The 21,463-nt window shown below is 41.7% G+C and overlaps 1 protein-coding gene across 3 annotated transcripts; it reads left to right on the forward strand.

The window, feature by feature from the left end:
* The first annotated feature begins 8,617 nt into the window (after positions 1-8,617).
* BORCS7 (BLOC-1 related complex subunit 7) lies at positions 8,618-20,618 on the forward strand. 3 transcript variants are annotated; one of them, XM_040486311.1, is made up of 5 exons: positions 8,618-8,786; positions 16,752-16,814; positions 16,927-16,970; positions 17,929-17,965; positions 19,486-20,618. In XM_040486311.1, exons 1-4 carry the CDS (start codon positions 8,649-8,651, stop codon positions 17,951-17,953), a joined length of 270 nt encoding a protein of 89 aa, XP_040342245.1. In that variant the 5' UTR covers positions 8,618-8,648; the 3' UTR covers positions 17,954-17,965; positions 19,486-20,618. The 3 variants fall into 3 exon arrangements, with proteins under 3 accessions (XP_040342245.1, XP_040342243.1, XP_040342244.1); XM_040486309.1 differs by having other exon boundaries at positions 17,929-17,949; XM_040486310.1 differs by lacking the exon at positions 16,927-16,970.
* The last annotated feature ends 845 nt before the right edge of the window (positions 20,619-21,463 follow it).

Genomic DNA, 21,463 nt, shown 5'->3' on the forward strand with positions numbered 1-21,463 from the left:
GCACGCTTGAACAGGGGAGAGGCAGAGAGAGAGGGAGAGAGAGAATCCCAAGCAGGCTCTGCTCTGACACCCTGGGGCTTGGTCTCACAAAGTGTGAGATCATGATCTGAGCCGACATCCAGAGTCGAACACTTAACAGACTGAGCCACCCAAGAATCCTAAGGCTATTTTTTAGAGCAGTTCAAAGTTGAGGGGAAGGTACAGAGAGTTCCCATGTACTCCCTGCCCCACACATGCATAGCCTTTCCCCACCAAAGTGGTACCTTTGTTACAAGTGATGAACCTACATTGACACATCATTGTCACCGCAAGTCCACAGTTAACATCAGGGTTCACTCTTGGTGTTGTGCACTCTATGGGTTTGGACAAATGTATAATGACATTTATCCATCATTATCATATCATTAGAACAGTTTCACTGCCCTACAAACCCTCTGTGCTCCACCTAGTAATCTCACTCCCCCTGACCTCTGGCAACCTCTGGTATAATCTTTTTAGTGCCTCTGTAGTTTTGACTTTTCCAGAATGTCATAGGGTTGGAATCATACCCTTACAAACTTTTGCAGATTAACTTAGTTATATACGAGTCATGGACAGACCATATCCTGTGTTAGCCTAAACATTTTTTTCTTCTTTAAAAAACAATTTTTTTTAACGTTTACTTATTTTTGAGAGACAGAGGGAGACAGAGCATGAATGGGTGAGGAGCAGAGAGAGAGCGAGACACAGAATCCAGAGCAGGCTCCAGGCTCTGAGCTGTCAGCACAGAGCCCCGTTGTGGGGCTCAAACCCATGAACCAAGAGATCGTGACCTGAACCGAAGGTGAAGTCGGACACTTAACCAAATTAATCATTCAGGTGCCCCACTTCTTTTTTTTTAATGTTTATTTATTTTTGAGAGAGAGAGTGTGAGCAGGGGAGGGGCAAAGAGAGAGGGGGACAGAGGATCCAAAGTGGGCTTTGGGCTGACAGCAGACAGCCTGATTTGGGGCTCAAACTCAGGAACCATGAGATCATGACCTGAGCCAGAGTTGGATGCTCGAACTACTGAGCCACCCAGGTGCCCCAGCCTAGAAAAAAATTTTCTCTTCTTTTTTTTTTTTTTTTAATTTTTTTTATTTTTTTTTGTGGGAGAGAGAGAGAGAGAGAGAGAGAGAGAGAGAGAGAGGGAGTGCACAAGGTGGAGAGGGATAGAGAAAGAGAGAGGGAGACACAAAATCCAAAGCAGGCTCCAGGCTCTGAGCTATCAGTTTAGAGCTCGACTGGAGGCTTGAACCCATGAACTGTGAGATCATGACCTGAGCCAAAATCAAGAGTTGGACACTTGACCGACTGAGCCACCCAGGCACCCCTAGCAAGAAAATTTCAATCAGTGCTCCATATTGTGGCCAATTTGTACCTACTGAAATGAGGTGTTTCATGGAGAATTTAATCTAGTGTCTGTTTGAGGTTTTATCTGGTGCCGTCGGGTGACGATGCTGGTTTGGAAAGATCTTACCTTTGTAGGTCTTAAACTCAATCGTTCCTTGTTTTGTTTTTCAGAATTTGGTAGGTCAGATTTTGTGTATTTATGATTGAATCCTTAACTTCTCCATGAATTTGTCATTATTTGTATTGTCTTATATGAGGCTCTTGGGTACAAACTTTCAATCACATCAGCCTGTTTAACATAATTATCTTTAAAGTGTGTTTGGAGGTTTATCCCTTCTATAGTACTATCTTTAAGACCAGTTATTTTAGGGGCGCCTGGGTGGCTCAGTTGGTTAAGCAGCCGACTTTGGCTCAGGTCATGATCTCGCGGTCCGTGAGTTCGAGCCCCGGGTCGGGCTCTGTGCTGACAGCTCAGAGCCTGGAGCCTGTTTCAGATTCTGTCTCCCTCTCTCTGACCCTCCCCCATTCATGCCCTGTCTCTCTCTGTCTCAAAAGTAAATAAACATTAAAAAAAAAAAGACCAATTATTTTAGGTAGCATTCAGTCATCAAGTAATTCACAGTTGTTTACTTTTTAAAAAAATTTGAGAAAGTTAAAAACAACTAAAATAAAACTTCAGAAATAACATTTAAAGAAGTTAATTATTTTAACTTATTTTATTTTTATTAATTTTTTTTAATGTTTATTTATTCTTGAGAGAGGGGGAGGGGCAGAGAGAGGGGAAGACACAGAATCCAAAGCAGGCAGCAGGCTCCAGGCTCTGAGCTGGCAGCACAGAGCCCAATGTGGGGCTTGAACTCACAAACTGTGAGATCATGACCTGAGCCGCAGTGGGACGCTTAACCAACTGAGCCTTCCAGGCACCCTAACTTATTTTATTTTTACTTTTATTTGAAGTATGCTCCTTGGAGCTTGAACTCATGACCCTGAGACCAAGAGTCACACGCTCTACCAACTGAGCCAGCCAGGCACCCCAAGAAGCTAATTATTTTAAAGGAATATCAGCTATTAGGTTACATTATCTACCCTTTTATTCGGGTAAGTTAATATGCCCTACAAAGAGCCACAGTTTACTGTTTAGACAATCTGACTTCTAGTAAGGAATTGGATTTTACAAGAATAACTAGACTACTTAGATCAAACCTGGTGCTGTCACTTTTTATATTTGCCAAGAAGTCAATCAACAACCAACCTTGGGTCAAGATTTAGTATTAGCATGTCCAAAAGTTCTCTTCTGGTCATGGATGCTTCTTGAATTATAGAAACACAGTCTAGGATTCTCCTTCATTGGGTAAAGGTTATAGTGTTTCTGGATTAAGAAAGTCCCATCAGAAGATGATAATATGAGAAAGAGAAAGTAACAAAAATTCATAATTAGTTAGTGGAAAAGGACTGGGTGATTTCAGTTAGCAAAAGGGATGTAATAGCAGCTAGTCTCCAGTCTTAATGGACCTCAACCATTAAACCTCAAAGGCCAGCTTTGGGGCATCTGGGTGGCTCAGTTGGTTAAGCGTCTGACTTCAGCTCAGGTCATGATCTTGCAGTCCGTGAGTTCAAGCCCTGCGTCGGGCTCTGTGCTGACCGCTCAGAGCCTGGAGCCTGTTTCAGATTCTGTGTCTCCCTCTCTCTCTGCCCCTCCCCCGTTCATGCTCTGTCTTTCTCTGTCTCAAAAATAAATAAACGTTAAAAAATTTTTTTTAAAACAAAACAAAACAAAAACCTCAAAGGCCAGCTTGGATTGGGTTGGAGACTATTGTGCCTATGATTCCATCGATTCTGTATGGAACACTCCCTTATACATTCAAAAGAAACCAGATAATCCTGGAAGAAAAGCAAATTTCCTTGTGACATGGCTTTGTATATGGAGATAAATAATAGCAAAAGCAAGGCAAGCAACAGAATTATCATGTTATTGGCAAAAATATTTATCAAACAATATACCACCAAACAAATGGTCTAATAAACTTATATAAAGACGTAGATTTCATAACTAGATGGTACATCTCCAGACCCAAAGGTCTGATTACTTAATACAGAGATCCAGGCCTAGTAACCTTATGCAGGTCCAATAAGTGCACCTGTTGCTCTGAGGGTCTGGAATGCTGTAAAATGAGGGTCTTCAAAATGGTCTTGGTGGAATCTCTAGAATTGTCAAAAGATGGTAAGACTAGAGCTCAATAAAAATAGACAAAACTGAATTTGGTGTTTATTATACTAAAGGAGAGTAGGCAGTCTCTCTAAGCAGGATAGACTGCTGATCATAAGAGAGTTTTGGGGAAGCACAGACTTCAGCAACTGATGGACATCAGAAGGTTGATATTATCCTTTGTAGAAGTAACTTGGGTGAGACTATTGTCGATTGACTGGCACTCTGAGGGGTAATTGTTGGCATGGATCAGTTCCTGGATGACTGACTTTCAGAAGTGACCCTGATTGCTTGATTTGCAAAAGGGATCCACTCAGGTGAGTTGTCATAACTGACTGAACAGATTTCAACCAAGTTCTGGTGGCATAATAGTTTTCTATTTCCATATAAAAATATTACCAAAAACAGTGGCTTAAAACAATACACACATTTATTATCTTATAGTTCCTGTGGGTCAGGATTCCAAGTACAACTTTTCTGGGCCATCTACTTAGGGTCTCACAAGGCTGCAATCAAGGTGTGAGACAGGGCTAGGTTCTTATCTGGAGGCTCATCTGGGTAAGGATCTATTCCCCATTTGTCTGATTGTTAGTACCATTCAGTTATTTTAGGTTGTTTGACTGAGTGCTTCTTTTTCTTTCTTTCTTTTTTTTCTGGTTGCCAGCTGGAGGCTCATTTCTCAGTGACTAGATGATGCTTGCAGTTTCTTGCCATGTGGAGTTCCCCAACATCCCATTTGCTTCCTCACAGCTGGCAAGGGGTAAAGAGATTTCAGCAAGATGGGTCTTATGGTCTTTGTAATCACATAATCATGTATGCACAATCATGTATCTCTCATCACCTGTGCATATTCTATTGGTTAGAAGCAAGCCACAGGTCCTCCCCCATGTAAGAGAAGGGGATCGCCAGGAGGTGGAGAGCATGGAAGCTACGTGTCAGTGGCCAGTCTGTCTATCACAGGTGACTACTTGTTACCATGGCTACTTAACAGTCTTTTCCTAAATTTGTGGGTGTGGAGCAACTGGAATCCCCTACGCTGCTATTGGGAATGTAAAATGGTAAAAACAAAAACAAAAACCCCAAAGCTTTGGGAAGTGGTTTGGCAGTTTCTTGAAAAGTTAAACACTTATATGACCCAGCCATTCTACTCCTAGACATTTTCCAAGATAAATGAAAACAACCTACATAAGGACTTGTATGTGAACGCCATAGCAGCTTTATTTATAATAGCCCCCAAATGGAAACAACCCACATGGCCATTGGCAGGTGAATGGATAAACAAAATGAGATATATTCAAATGATGGAATATTTCTCAGCAATAAAAAGGAACAGACTAGTGATACACACCAATGCGGATGACTCTCAAAATCATTATGCTGAAAGAAGCCAGACAAAAAGAATACTTTCTGGATTACTCCAATTATATAACATTCTAGAAATGCAAATTAGTTTACAGCGCTGGAAGACAGATCAGTTGTTGCCTAGAGTGAGGGATAAATGGACTGCAAAGAGAGACTTGTAAACTTTTGGGAGTGATAAAAATGTTCTGTATCTTGATAGTGGTGGTGGTTCATGGGTGTGTACCTCTGTCACACTAATCAAATTGTAGTTTATTTTTGGGGTGGGGTGGCCTGTCTGGGCTACTTGCACACTGCCAGGCTTGTAATGCTGGGGATCTGGCGTCTTAGCTGGGGTGGGTGGTAGGCAAGGTGCACTGGGGCAAGAGGGGCAGGCTTAGCTCGCTTCTCCTTAGGTGATCACTTCAGGAGGGGCCCTGTGGCAGCGGGAGGGAGTCAGATCTGCTGCCGGAAGTTTGGCTCCGCAGAAGCGCAGAGTTGGGTGTTTGCGCGGAGCGAGCAAGTTCCCCGGCAGGAACTGGTTCTCTTTGGGATTTTGGCTGGGGGATGGGCTCAGCAGCTCTCCTTCCCTTTGTCCTCCCGCCTTCCCGCTTTCTGAGCAGAGCTGTTAACTTATGACCTCCCAGACGCTAAGTCGCACTTGCTGTCGGAACACAGTCCGTCAGGCCCCTCCGCTTTTTGCAAGCCAGACTCGGGGGCTCTGCTTGGCCGGCGAGCCGCCCCTCCGCCCCGGCTCCCTCCCGCCAGTCCGTGGAGCGCGCACCGCCTCGCCGCCCTTCCTACCCTCTTCCGTGGGCCTCTCGTCTGCGCTTGGCTCCGGTGACTCCGTTCTGCTAATCCTCTGGCGGTTTTCTGGGTTATTTAGGCAGGTGTAGGTGGAATCTAAGTGATCAGCAGGACGCGCGGTGAGCCCAGCGTCCTCCTACGCTGCCATCTTCCCTCTCGCCGTAGTTTATTTTTGTATTGTTTTAAATGTTTATTGCTGAGAGTGTGTGTTTGTAAGTAGGGAAAGGGCAGAGAGAGAGGGAGACAGAGGATCTAAAGTAGGCTCTGTGCTGCCAGCACACCTGGGTCGACTGAGCCACCCAGGCACCTGTAAATTGTACACTTTATTTTTTTTCAGCCACAGAATGGATTTTATTACCATATTTGCCTTGAGAACTTTTAATTACCAAGTCAGAAATCTCTCTCTCTTTCTTTTTTACCATTTTCATTATTTTTTTTTAAATTTTTAATTAAAAAAAATTCAAATCCAAGTTAGTTAACATTTAGTGTAGTAATGACTTCAGGACTAGAATGTAGTGATTCATTACTTACATATAACACCCAGTGCTCATCCCAACAAGTGTCCTCCTCAATGCCCGTCACCCATTTAGCCTATTCTCCACCCAACACCCTGCCAGCAACCCTCAGTTTGTTTTCTGTATTTAAGAGACTCTTATGGTTTGCCTCCCTCTCTGTTTTTATATTATTTTTGATTCCGTTCCCTAATGTTCATCTGTTTTGTTTCTTAAATTTCACATGAGTGAAATAATGATATATGGTTTCACATATGACATGATATTTGTCTTTCTCTGACTTATTTTGCTTAGCATAATACACTCTAGTTCCATCCATGTTGTTGCAAATGGTAAGGTTTCATTCTTTTTGGTCAGTGAATAATATTCCATTGTATATATATGCCATATGTTTTTTATTCTTTCATTGGTAAGTGGACATTTGGGCTCTTTCCATACTTTGGCTATTGTCAATAGTGCTGCTATAAACATGGGGGTGCATGTGCCCCTTTGAAAAAGCACTCCTGTATCCTTTGGATAAATACTTAGTAGTGTAATTGCTGGGTCATAGGGTAGCTTTATTTTTAATTTTTTGAGGAAGCTCCATACTCTTTTCCAGAGTGGCTGTACAAGTTTGCATTCCCACCAACAGTACAAAAGGGTTCCTCTCTCCCACATCCTCGCCAACATCTGTTGGTGTCTGAGCCATTAATTTTAGCCATTCTGACAGGCATGAGGTGGTATCTCATTGTGTCTTTGAATTGTATTTCCCTGATGATGAGTGATATTGAGCATTTTTTCATGTGTCTGGTAGTCATCTGGATGTCTTCTTTGAAAATTGTCTATTCATGTCTTTTGCCCATTTCTTCACAGGATTATTTGTTTTTGGGGTGTTGGGTTTGATAAGTTCTTTATAGATATTTATCTGATGTGTCATGTATAAAGATCTTCTCCCATTGCATAGTTTGCCTTTTAGTTTTGCTGACTGTTTCCTTCGCTGTTTTTATCTTGATGAGGTCACAACAGTTCATTTTTGCTTTTGTTTCCCTTGCCTCCATAGACATGTCAAGTAAGAAGTTGCTGTGGCCGAGGTCAAAGAAGTTGTTGCCTGTTTTCTCTTCTAGGATTTTGATGACTTGTTGTCTTACGTTTAGGTCTGCCATCCATTTTGAGTTTATTTTTGTGTCTGTGGTAAGAAAGTGGTACAGGTTCATTCTTCTGCATGTCGCTATCCAGTTTTCCCAACACCATTTGCTGAAGAGACTGTCTTTTTTTCCCCATTGGATATTCTTTCCTACTTTGTCAAAGATTAGTTTACCATATGTTTGTGAGTCCATTTCTGGGTTCTCTGTTCTGTTCCATTGATCTATGTGTCTGTTCTTGTGCCAGTACCATGCTGGTCTTGATGATTACAACTTTGTAATACAGCTTGAAGTCTGGAATTGTGATGCCTCTAGGTTTGGTTTTCGTTTTCAGGATTGCTTTGGCTATTTGGCATCTTTTGTGGTTCCACACAAATTTTAGGATTGTTTGTTCTAACTCTGTGAAGAATGCTGGTGTTATTTTGATAGGGGTTGCAAATTGTACACTTTAAAAAACATAGTTCTTGCACATAAATTAAACCTCAGTAAAATTAAGAACAAGAATTAAATGAAAGAGTCAACAGAGACATGAATCTAGACACTTGGAGGAGAAAGTAATGTTGATACTGAGTACAGGTTATTTTGAACGAAATTTGCAGTATAACACCATTTTCATCTTTCCTGCATTAGCTAATAAAGAAATAGAGCTACATGAAACATTTCAGTTATTCATTTCCAAGGTGATGATCAGTGTGCTTTTAATAGAACAAAGAGATCATTTGTCATCAAAAATTACTAGTGATTTTGAGCACTTCCTTCATTTCTAAGCTGTTTACATGGCTCATCCCATAGCCTGGGAGCTCCTCAGAGACAAGGACTGGATCTTTTTTCTCTACCCTCAGCCTAGCACCCAATTTGATATTTAGTTCATGAAATTTTACTAAAGTGGAACTAAATGATCTTAATTCATTCTCATAACCCTTTGGAGACTTGAACATTATTACTTTTTTCTTATTGATAAACACAAGACGCAAAGATTGAGTAATCTGCAGTCACACAACTAAATGGCAGAAGTAGGCCTGTAATCCAGGGTTCCTGATTCTAACCTATGAATTTACTAAGATTGTCTTCCATCCCCTCCAGAGAGGTGCACCTGGGCCTTGTCTTCCTCAGGTTATCAACTGAGTAGTTTAAATGGATTTAAAGTTAGCTAAGGTCAACCTCCGCTAGGCGCATGCGTTCCTTCCTTTTCCCACGGGGTAAGAGACACCACCTCGCTTCCTTCCGCTTTGCGTTTCTTTTGGCCCCAGCGACGCGCCGTCGCTCGGGAGGAGGCGTTCACTAGAGGAAGTGATGGCGACTGGGGCGCCAGATTCTCAAGCGCGATTCGGTCAGTCTGTGAAGGGGCTCCTCACAGAGAAGGTGAACACCTGTGGTACGGACGTCATCGCGCTCACTAAGCAGGTGCTGAAGGGCTCCCGGAGCTCCGAGGTGAGCTGAGAGTGGACTTTCCGGCCCGATACCCCGGGGGCCCCGAGTCTTCCATAGCTGTGGGAGAGAGAGAGATATATATATATCGCGTTTCCTCCTGGGAATTGTAGGCTGTGAATTGCTCTGCCGAGGAGTAGAGCTCGTTCGCGAAGGGCGCGTGTTGCATTCTGGGGTGTGTAGTCTCAGTGGGATTAGCGTTGTAGGGAGGGAAAGAAATGAGCCGGTGGGAATCCGCTGTAAAGTGGAGATTGCCACTGGGCAGCGGAAAAGGTAGTGGTCCCAGCCAGTTCCTAATTTGTTTCATGGGGTTGTTTCTAGGGAAGGAAGATCTTTCTCTTTCTGCCTCCCGAATTCAGCATGATTTTGCCCTCAACATCTCACATTCTTTCCACACTTTTGTGGATCATCTGTGGATTTGTTCTTTTCTGATTTGTCTTTCTGGCCACATTCTTGGTTTTCTGTCTCTTAGATTAGCTTTCTCCTTTGCCCCGATTTCCCCTTCATCCTCTAGCTGTTTCCATGAATGGAGTCATATGATGACTTTTCACACCAGAAAGTTTTATGTATGTTCACTTTGTATCAAAAAAAAAAAAAAAAAAAAAAAGACCTATTTATTGTACTCTTAGATATTCACCCATGAGAAATGAAAATATATGTCCACACAAAGACTTGTACATGTGCATAGTACCATTATCCATGATAGCTCCAAACTGGAAACAACCCAAATGTCCATTGATAAGTGAATGGGCAAACAAAATGGTTCTGATGGCTCAGCCATTCCACTCCTAGGTTTTTTTTTTTTTTTTTAATTTTTTTTTCAACGTTTTTTATTTATTTTTGGGACAGAGAGAGACAGAGCATGAACGGGGGAGGGGCAGAGAGGGAGACGCAGAACCGGAAACAGGCTCCAGGCTCCGAGCCATCAGCCCAGAACCTGACGCGGAGCTCGAACTCACAGTCCGCGAGATCGTGACCTGGCTGAAGCCGGACGCTTAACCGACTGCGCCACCCAGGCGCCCCTCCACTCCTAGGTTTTTATGCAAGAGAAATGATTACATGTTTCTCTTTTTGTTACGCATATAACGTCTTGTCTAAGTTCCTGTTTTGGTTTCTTTAAACTGGAACAACATCTTAAATACACCTGTGAAACAATCTGAGTACAAAGTCTTTAGATATTTGTGAATTTCTTCTATAGACCTTTACCATTGTCTTGCTCATAATTAACTCAATAGCAGTGTCTCAACTGCTCATCTTCAAGTATTGCTTATTTTCAACTTAGTTTTCATAATAACATTAACTCTGTCTCTTTTACCTCCTATTTCATCAGTTTCTATATTGTTTTATTAAGTTATGTAATTGTAGTAACAAGCATAATATGGCCAGAAGCTTTTGGACTTGCATGTGAATATTCATAACAGCTTTATTCGTATTAGTTTAGGGTCCAGTAGAATTGTCTTTACAGAATTACCTTTCATTTTATGCCCTTAGCTTTGATTGATAGAGACTACAAGAAACAACTGTATGAAGAAGCATTTACTAGAATACTATTATTGAAGTCACTGATTTGGTGATCCCGAGTATGTTTTGTGTGAGGTTACACATTATATACTCATTTTAGGATTCAGTATCAGAGGAAAGTCTATCTCTTTTTGAAGAATTGTTATGTTGTCTTTTATCAAATGAGAATTATGGACTTGAGGTGTTTCACTTTTTGCCTTGGATGCACAGAGGTTCTTACATCAGTTTTAGTGGGAGACACATTTACTTCCTTCTCCTTTTAATGACTTTTACATTCTGTTTTTTTTTTTTTTAAGTGTGTGGGCGTGTATACACACACACACACACACACACACACACACACACAATTAGGTATAAATTGCCTTGAATCTTTTTGGAGGAGAAACAAGGTATAAATATATAAGTTTAAAAAATAGTGTTCATAGTTTTTTTTTTAATGTTTATTTTTGAGAGAGAGAGTGTGAGTGGGGGAGGGGCAGAGAGAGGGAGACAGAATCTGAAGCAGGCTCCAGGCTTGAGCTGTCAGCACAGAGCCTGACGCGGGACTCGAACCCACAAACTGTGACATCATGACCTGAGCTGAAGTTGGACGCTTAACTGACTGAGCCACCCATGCGTCCCAATAGTGTTCATAGCTAGCCACCAGTATGTATTTGATGGCTTGAACAAATGGCCAAGAAAGAATTCTTGAGATGTCTTTGGTGCAAAAAAAAAAAAGTGATTTTATTAAAGCACGGGGTTAAAGCACAGGGACAGGATGCGTGGGCAGAAAGAGCTGCACTGGGGTTGTGAGGAGATGACTGATAATATACTTTTAAGTTAGTGGGGGTTGGGGATAGCATAAGTCTCTAAGGAATTTGAAAGCAAGGCTTTCAGGACCTTGAGGGGACAGCTGCTGTTAAGATAAGGTTACTTTTAGTCTTTAATAAAACAAAAACATTAAGCAAGTAAGGTAGCCATGAGTTCTTTGAGCAAGGTCATCCTCTGCATGTTTCAGGTGTCTTATCAGTGGGCTGCAAGCCGAAAGGAGATTTAATTTATGTTATTTTTCTCTTGGCTTGCCAACCACCAGTATGTATTGAACATCCATATTCATCATAATAAACTTAACCATGTGCTGGACATTGCTGTGTTTTATGTAGCTTAATTCATTAAATCTTTATTTACATAGAGGAGGTACTTTTCTTACATGGAGGATACAAAGAGGAATTTAATTTGACCAAGGTTACAGAGTAGCTAGGAAGGGGCAGAACTAGGCTGAAACCTAGGCAGACTGGTTCTAGGCCCGCAATCTTGGGCACCACTTCTCATGTGGTAGGAGGTGGTTAAGTGGCCAAAAAGCCATGGTGTCACCATTGACTACCCTAATGTCACTTGCTCCTTTCTGTTCCTCCTTGTGTGTTTTTCACATGAGATTCTTCCATAGTAGATTTAGAGTGGGTGCTTAGTGAGTGGTGTGGATTGAATTAAACTGAAATCAGTCCCTCTTTCTGTGAGGATTGACTCATCATCTGTCAATTCTCTGACTTTTGCCTTTTATTGGATCTCTTACATGGAACTTATCACATACCATATTGACTTTTCATATAGTTACTTACGTATTTTTGCCATTTCCTTTACTAGACTATAGATAATTTGGAGTATCTTATTGATTTTCTTTTTTTGTCTTTTTTTTTTTGTAGTATATATCAGTACTGTACTTTATTCCTTTTTAAGACTGAATAATATTGCATTGTATGTATATACCACATTTTGTTTATCCATTCATTTGGTGATGGAGATTTGTGTTATTTCTACCTGTTGACTTTGTGACTATGCTTCAGTAGACATGTGCATATAAATATCTATTTGAGACCCTGCTTCCAATTATTCAGGGTATTTACCTAGAATTATAATTACTGGATCATATTCACATGGTAATTTTATGTTTAACTTTTTGAGGAACCACCATGCTGTTTAGCACAGTGTACCATTTTTATCTATCTGTTTATTTTTAGAGAAAGAGAGCTAGCACGAGCAGGGGAGAGGGGCAGAGGGGGAGAGAGAGAGAGAGAGAGAGAGAGAGAGAGAGAGAGAGAGAGAGAGAAAGAGAGAGAGAATCTTAAGCAGGCTCCATGCTCAGTGTGGAGCTTGATGTGGGGCTCCATCCCATCACCCTGGGATCGAGGGTTAGAGGCTCAACTGACTGAGCCACCCAGGCACCCCTCATTTTTTATCATAGCCATCCTGATGGGTATAAAGTGGTATTGATTTGCATTTCCCCAGACGAGTGATGTTGAGCGTGGTTCTTGATCTTATTGGCCATTTGTATATCTTCTTTGGAGAAATGTCTATGAAGGTCCATTGTCCATTTCAACATTGGATTTTTTATTTGAGCTGTAGGAGTTCTTCATGTATTCTGAATGTTAATCCCTTATCAGATATTATTTGCATATGTTTTCTCCCATTCTGTGAGTTTCCTTTTCATTTTCTTGATAGTGTCTTGAGCTCAGTGAACTGAATCTCCTAGAGAAACAATGCCTTAAGTGTTTACAGTTTATTTTCACAGAACAACCTCTGCTTCTGATTTTTTGGGGTCTAGTGGCAATTGTCTTCTCCAGGAGGGTACTCCTTTCTGTTCCTTAGACTTTCTTCTCCATCTCTTTGATTTGATATCGATGTAGCCCAAATTGTTTCAGAACCACAGGGCACCTCCTTGGGGTCAGTCCTGAGGGAAAGGAGGCTCTTAATCTCATTGTAGACATGCAGCCTGATTTTCAGTTTCAATCCTTCTTGGCCCTTAGGGCATTGCTTCTCTTTTCAACAGTCTCCATGTGGCTGTTTTGTTTGATTCGCTGACAATTTCCACGTGTAAAACTCTCCTTCCACAGCATTCATGTAATAAATATTTATTGTCTGCTGTGTGCCAGGAACTATTCTAGGCGTAAGGGAGAGAGTGGTACACAAAACGAGCAGACCCTGTACTTAGGAAGCTTACATTTTAGTGAAGAGACAGATAAACAAATGAACCAAAAACTCAGGTGGTGGTAAATATTACGAAGAAAAACTAAGCTGGGAGTAGAGGGTGATGAAAGGGTTTTCCTTAAATAGGGTGATCAGGGAAGGGCTCTCTGAGGAGGGGACATTTGAGCAGACACTTGAATGAAGTCAGGGAGCAAGCCACGTGGACGGCTGGAGGCAGAGCGTTCCAAGTAGAATAAGTGGCAAATGCAAAGGCCTTGAGATGGGAATGTGTGTAGGGTGTGCAAGGAGGCCAGTGTGGCCGGAGCACCAAGTGGGGAAGAACGTGCCAGCCTGTGCCCTCAGCACAATGAATGCGTATGACTCTTAAGCTCCTTCTGTGTGTGCCTGCATGTGTCCTCCAGTCCAGTTGTGTGCTGAGTAAAGGGTCCGGTGTATTTATCCTAAACCTGTGTAAGGTGTATGCCTGCTATTGTAACCACATTATTTAACGCAATAATATGGAAAATGATTAACTAGAATGAAAAAAAAAAGAGGGATGGTATTGCTATGAAAACTAAGCTGAAAAATCTTGTTGAAGACGAGGAGCTGACAAATAACTCAGTAACAATACTTGCTAAAGGTGAATAGCTAAGATTGCTGTTGAGTTACTTATGAACAAAACAATGGTAACAGCCTAGGGGGAAATACTCAAGACGTTGTTCCACTTTAAAGAAGCCCAACCCGGACATCTTCGGTGGTGGGTTATGATGTGTTATGTGCGTGGTTGGTTTATGCAAGAAAATGATGCAGAATGCCCATGGATGCATCTGTCATCAGAGAAGGGGCCTTGGCCCTGCATTGCAACAGCTCCTGCATTCCATGAATCGTGAGTCTCCTCGAGTCTATCTTCTAAATGATCGCTCCTCCCACCCCCTTTAACTGCCACTTCCGTGGCTCAGGCTGCTTTCCTTGCTTGCCTAGACTATGGCAGCGTTCTTCCAACCAATCTCCCTGCCTTCAGTCCCCACTCCACTCCATCCTGCTAGCAACACTTCAAACACAGTAAATCCGATCAGGCTGGACCTTTAGTCTCAGCTTAGAAGTCACTTCTTTTAGGAAGTCCTCCCTGAACTTCTGCCCCTGTAATGGGTCAGACACCCCCCCCCCCCCCCCATGCTCTCAGGTCATCTGGTGTTTCCCCATAAGCAGTTACCACAAGGTATTGTACGGCCTGTGTCTTCTTTGTAACACCACATTGTGAGCCCTGTGAGGACAGGGGCTATGTCTCTCCCTGGTGGATCTGAGCACTTAATAAACATGCGGTGACTGACTGAGTGAATGAATGAGGAAGATTCTGTTTGAACCTTGTCTTTCTGCCATCAGTTTGTCAGTCACTGTCTCCCATCTGTAGGACTTTGGAATTTGCCACTTAAAAGTGGTCATAGGGAGGGAACAGGCACTCTGATACATTGTGGATGGGGATGCAAAATGGTATAACCCTAATGGAGGCGAATTTGGCAGTATGTAGCAAAACTAAAACCCTCTGATCCAGCAATCACGGTCATGATTCTGTGAGTCTATCCCAAAGATACTATAGCAAAAAGACACCAAGATATATAAGATATTTTTTGTAACTCTGCTTATAATAGCAAAGACTGGAAATAGCTCCAAAGTCTACCCCAGACGACTAGTTGAATAATCTTACAGTGACATTTCTGTATTTCTTTCTTTATTTACTCACTCACTCACTCACTCACTCACTGACATTTTAGAGAGAGAGCACATGAGCAGGGGAGAGGGGCAGGGGGGAAGAGGGAGAGAATCTCAAACAGGCTCCACGCCCAGTGCAGAGACTGACACTGGACTTGGTCCCATGATGCTGGGATCATGACCTGAGCCGAGATCAAGAGTTAGATGCTCAACTGACTGAGCCACCCAGGCTCCCGGCTTACAGGGACATCTGTGGAGTGGAGTACTCTGCAGCCGTAGAAGAACAATGCGCAGATGTGGTATATGTTGCTGCAGATCTGTCTCAACATACATTTTCAAGTGAAAATAGCAGGGCAGAGAAGAGTGCATGTAGAAGGTTACATTCTAAGTAAGGAGAGGAGATTATATACATATGTCCACTTTTAAAAAGAAACAATGGGAAGATAAACCCAAAACTAAAACACACACACACACACACACATTTTAAAAAAATTGAGTAGGCTCCTTGCCCAGCATGGAACTTGAACTCACAACCCTGAGATCAAGAGTCACATGTTCCACCAACTGAGCCAGCCAGGTGTCCCTAAAAAAAAAAATATTGATGCGTAGGGGAGAGAGAATGGAGAGGGGAAGGGACAGGGATGGAAGGTCTTATTTTACTGCTTTGACTTTAGAAGCACATAAAGGTTTATTAATTTTAAAACAAAAATGGAGATAAAAAGCAGTTGCTGTGGGGGAAATTATCTGGGAGCTGTAGCAGGGCTGGTGCTTCTGGTGAATTTGAGGTCATTGGTCCACTTTTCATCAGAATCTCTCTGACTCAAGGGAACAGGGACAGTGGGTAGGACACATAGTAGTAGCTCTTCTTACGTGGTTGGACTTAATGTCTTCCAGGAACAGGGTGCGACAATAGGCCAGAAACTTCTGTCGATCTCCTCTTGGCTCTCAGTGCCCACTGAGTCACATATTTGTGGCCACAGGCCACCCACCCAAATCAGAGCTCAGCTTTTGTGCTGTCAGGGCCCAGCTATCAGCTATGGGAACTCATCAAAATCTGCATCCACATTTATTTCTTCCTTCCTTCCTTCCTTCCTTCCTTCCTTCCTTCCTTCCTTCCTTCCTTCCTTCCTTCCGCTTTCTCTCTCTCCCTTTTAATTGAAATATAGTTGACATACAATGTTACATTAGTTTCAAGTTTACAACACAGTGATTTGCAACTATGCCTATAGTTGTGCCCACCGTAAGTGTAGTTACATTTTCTCCTTGTCTCTGCCTGGCCTGTCAGCCATCCTTCGTGTGATGCTTTCCCGTTTCAGCCCTGAGCTTCTTGTAAGGCCTTTTTTGTTCTGTGTCTCTCATTCCATTTCTAAACAGCTGTATTCTTATTATCCTTTTTAGCTCTACCCTAGTTGCTGCCCCCTCACTCCACCCCACATCTCAGATTTGTCTCTAAGAAACCAAAAGGTTAAGTTCTCACTGGGCCCGTGGAGCCAAAGTTTTCTTTGCAGATTTCTTTCAGCACTTGGCTAAGAAGGTACGTGAGGAGCTCTGCAGTTCTGGAGCTCTTGATCTCAGAGGTGGAAAAGAGGTGGAGCCCATGCCACAATGGCCAGAGTGACCGTGAAGTTGGATTTTCAACGTGAACAAATGGAAAATTATCCTCTGTTACACTTGGAGTTTTTGTAATTGTGGGGGGCGAGCAGGGGAGGAGAGAGGGCGGTGGTGTAACAGCTGCAGAGAGAAGATGACAGGAAGTTTGGAGATTTTGATTACCACTTTATTTTTGTCTTCCAGCTGCTAGGTCAGGCAGCTCGAAACATGGTACTACAGGAAGATGCCATCTTGCACTCAGAAGATGTAAGAAACACTTCCTTTTATGATTTGGGTTTTATATACATAATTTGTGTGGCTACAGGAAATGGAATGTATATATTTCTCTTTTTGTGTGTGTTGTTGTTTTTTAATGCAGAGTTTAAGGAAAATGGCAATAATAACAACACATCTCCAATACCAGTGAGTATGCCCTCTCCAGTGACTACTTGCTACAAAATCATTATCCTCAGGCGGCCCCCTGTGGCCTTGGTTCTTCGGCACATTTTCCTGTGAAGGCAGGAGTAAAAGTGGGCTTAGTCAAGGATGAGCTCCTTCTGGAAAAGATGGCTGAGACTGCAGAAGAGGTTGGGGTGTGGGGTGAGATCAAGAACAGGAACTACCTCTGGTGAGCCTCTCTGTATCTCTTTGAGGGCTCCTCAGAGGGAGAGACTGTAAGCCCGCTGAGGGCAGGGCCCACACCCGGACCACGTCAGCACGGTGCCTGGCACCCAATAGGCACCGAGTCGGTATTTGTTGACTACCTGTGCCCAAGGTCTCTCCTGGGGAGTCTGCTCTTGCACTAGGGGATCAAGTGTAACTCTGACCTGTATCCCATAGTCTCACGTATGACCCAGCCCCGGCTACATATAAATGATCCCGGAGACTTTGAAATGTAGAGAACCTCTTCTCTGTTGTAATTTTGGATAAAATTATAGTTAGCTTTTCGTCATATTTAATTTTCCTTTATATTTTATATAGTTGATATTATACTTATGTACCTACTGTACGGTTAAGAGTTCAACCCTTGATATTTAGACAGCTCAGTGTTCGTTCTTGGGGTGTGCGCATATCAGGTGTGTGACCACTAGGTTGCACATTGCGGACTGAACGTGAGCCATGCACGTGCATGGTTTTTGCACCACCTCCCTTGATCTGATAGGGTATCGTTACCTGTTTAGGTTTAGAATCCTTCTTTTTAGCAACCCTGCACTCAGATGTTGAACAGAGCTTCAAGAACACAGTCTTAGGCCAGAATGAACAGAAATCCAGAATGTGACAGAAGCTGGAGATTTATTCTGCCTGTGTATATCTAGCCAGAAGTTGCACTAGTCTTCTGAGATTTTTTATGTTTATTTTCCTCTTTCCTTTTCTGATTTAGGCAAGAAGCTATTCAGAAGAAGTAAGTAACCCCAGAGGTAGGGGACTTGGGAGCAGGGAGCAGCAACTAAAGCAGGCTGCAGGGAATTCTGCTTGCGGGCTGAGGATCAGTGTGAAACCCTGGTTGACATATGCCCTTAAATTGACATATGCTCTGGGATAGCTTATTCGGGGTATAAAGAAGACAGTACAGTTGACCTTTGAACAATATAGGTTTGAATTACACAGTTCCACTTACACACAGATTTTTTTTAATAAATACAATATAGTATTTTAAATGTATTTTCTCTTATGATTTTCTTTTTTTTTTTAATATTATTTTTATTTTGTGTGTGTGAGAGAGAGAGAGAGCAAGTGTGCCAGCGGGGGGGAAGAGCAGAGGGAGAGGGAGGGAGAGAATCTTAAGCAGGCTCTCCATGAACACAGAGCCTGACTCAGGGCTCGATCTCTGTCATGAGATCATGACCTGAGCTGAAACCAAGAGTCAGATGCTTAACCGACTGAGCCACCCAGGTGCCCTGTCTTCCTTATGATTTCCTTCCATTCTTCCTTCCTTCCTTCCTTCCTTCCTTCCTTCCTTCCTTCCTTCCTTCCTTCTTCTTCTTTTTCCTTTCTTTCTCTTTCTTTCTTTCTTTCTTTCTTTCTTTCTTTCTTTCTTTCTTTCTTTCTTTCCCTCTTTTCTTTCTCTTTCTTATTCTTCCTTCCTCTTCCTTCCGTCCTTCCTTCCTTCCTTCCTTTCTTTCATTCATTCATTCATTCATTCATTCATTCATTTATTTTTGAGGGAGAGGCAGAGAGAGAGAAAAGAGAGAATCCCAAGCAGGCTCTGCACTGTGAGCTCAGAACTCAAGAGATGTGAGATCATGACCTGAGCTGAAATCAAGAGTCGGTTGCTTAACAAACTGAGCCACCTACACATCCCCTTATGATTGTCTTAGTAACATTTTTTCTCTAGCTTACTTTATTATAACAGTGTAGTATATAATACATATACAACATATGTGTTAATTGACTGTTTCTGTTACCAGTACGGCTTCTGGTCCACAATAGGCTATTAGTAGTTAAGTTTTGGGGGAGTCGGGTTATATACTGATTTTGACTGTGCAGGATATCAGCGCCTATATATCCCCTATGTTGTTCAAGGGTCGACTGTATATTTCAAAGGTATACAGTAGGTCAATTCACTGCTAGTAAAGGCTTTCTAAAAATTACAACGTGTAGAAGCCACCCTTAATGAATAGAAAACCTTCTACATTGATAATATTCATTAAGTAAATTAAATGTGCTGAAGTCAGTAAACAGTCTTGTTTTTTTGAGTGGATTAAATCTGTCCCTTATTGGTTATCTCTAACTGGTTTTACAAACCCTTTTTTTTTTTCTTTTCTTTTCTTTTTTTTTAAAAACCTTTTTTTCATAGTTTAAACTTCTGGGACCCTAGAGGACCAATATAAATTTTGATTTAGCTTTGGGAGTACTTCTGTGTTAAAGTACAAACTGAACAAAGAGAGGTCTTTATTGCTCATTCCAGATAAACCTTTTTCTCTTTTCTAATTTCTAGTGTTGAGCAGTCTTCTGATCTACAGGACCAGCTGAATCATCTGCTGAAATAGTGCAGCTTGTAAGAGGGCAAAAGCACTTCTGTGCCGACACTGAGAAGGAAATCTTTTACTTAACCACTGTGCTATGGGTTTGACTTTCCATTTTCTTCTCCAAAAGTTAAGTTAGAACAGATTTGTGATGGTGTATAATTCCTCCTGAAAGAAGCTAGGTGGTTGAATTTTGGAAGTACTTCTTGAAGCAGAGTAACCCATGGTCTTATTGAATTTTTAATTGCTATGTTTAGTTTGATGTTAAAGTAAAATTAAAAGAGGTCTTAGTTTTTCCCCTAGAACTTTTATATGTCAAAAGCCATATCAACTAAATATGATCCTTAAGCAAATACTGAATAATGTTTTAAATTCAGAATTAGGGATTCTATTGTGAAAACATAGGACTAATTAATATTCTTTTTTAAAGACTTTTTTTCTTTTAATCATACATTCAGAAATGGTAATAGGTAATACCTGTTCTTTCCCTTCCCTTCCCTTCCCTTCCCTTCCCTTCCCTTCCCTTCCCACTCAGAGGAAATACTTATTTTATTCATTGTAGCAAATTCCTGAATGAAAGGTAGGCAAATGGTATCATATCTGGCCAGGTGCAGTCTCCTCCCTTGACTTGTATTCCTAGAGTTTCTTTGTTATTACTTTTGATTAATTGGCCTTGGGTTCATTTAAAAATTTTGCTAGTCATCAGCAAATTCACTTGTAGAACATTACTGGCAAATGCAAAGGCAGTTGAATTACTGGGAATGATTGCAGCATAGGGTCCTGCCATGGTGAAAACCTTATGTTTTCAGATACTTACCCATGTTTATTTAACTCATCTTACTAAAAGGCATTGCCTTTGAATGTCTTTGCTTTGTTTGAATTTTAAATGGGACTCTATCATGTTCTAGTTAGTTCTTCACTAAGGAATTGGGAGAAAGCTGACAGGAAACTGGTGTCTTCACTGAAAGAAAAAAAAAGCAAATAAGAGTCCAATTTAATTCATATTGTATATCGAGCCAGCTAATCATATTAGATTGTATTTATTCCTCATTTTACCTGTACACATTAATTTAAAGTAAAAGAAAAAAAACTAGATATGAAGGAATTCAGTTATGCTATTCATTCTGTAAACACTCATTACAATTATTAAATGTAAATGGGCTCAGTTCACCTTCAAAATGAAGGGTCACAAATTTCCAGCAAATGTCATGTTAAGAGTAAAACATTTGAGGGGTGCCTGGGTGGCTCGGTTGAGCATCTGACTCTTGATTTTGGCTCAGGTTTAATCTCATGGTTCATGGAATAGAGCCAACACTGCGAGCCTGCTTGGAATTATCTGTCTCCCTCTCTCTGTGTCCCTGCCCTGTTCCCTCTCTCTTCCTCAAAAATAAATACATTAAAAAAAAAGAGTAAGACATTTGAAGCATTATTGGAGGATGTTACCAACACTGTTTCTATTCAACATTTTGCTGGAGGCCGTATCTAGTGCAGAAATTAAAAATAAATATGGGGCACCTGGGTGGCTCAGTTGGTTAACCGTCAGACTTCGGCTCAGGCCATGATCTCGCGGTGAGTTTGAGCCCCGTGTCGGGCTCTGTGCTGACAGCTCAGAGCCTGGAGCCTGCTTCGGATTCTGTGTCTTCCTTTCTCTGTCCCTTGCCTGCTCACACACTGTCTCTCTCTGTCTCAAAAATAAACATTAAAAATTTATTTTATTTAATTAATTAATTAATTAATTAATTTTTCAATATATGAAATTTATTGTCAAATTGGTTTCCATACAACACCCAGTGCTCATCCCAAAAGGTGCCCTCCTCAATACCCATCACCCACCCTCCCCTCCCTCCCACCTCCCATCAACCCTCAGTTTGTTCTCAGTTTTTAACAGTCTCTTATGCTTTGGCTCTCTCCCACTCTAACCTCTTTTTTTTTCCTTCCTCTCCCCCATGG

Source organism: Herpailurus yagouaroundi, unplaced genomic scaffold (genome assembly GCF_014898765.1).
Source record: "Herpailurus yagouaroundi ecotype Mexico unplaced genomic scaffold, PumYag 163, whole genome shotgun sequence".
Taxonomy (NCBI): Eukaryota; Metazoa; Chordata; class Mammalia; order Carnivora; family Felidae; genus Herpailurus; species Herpailurus yagouaroundi.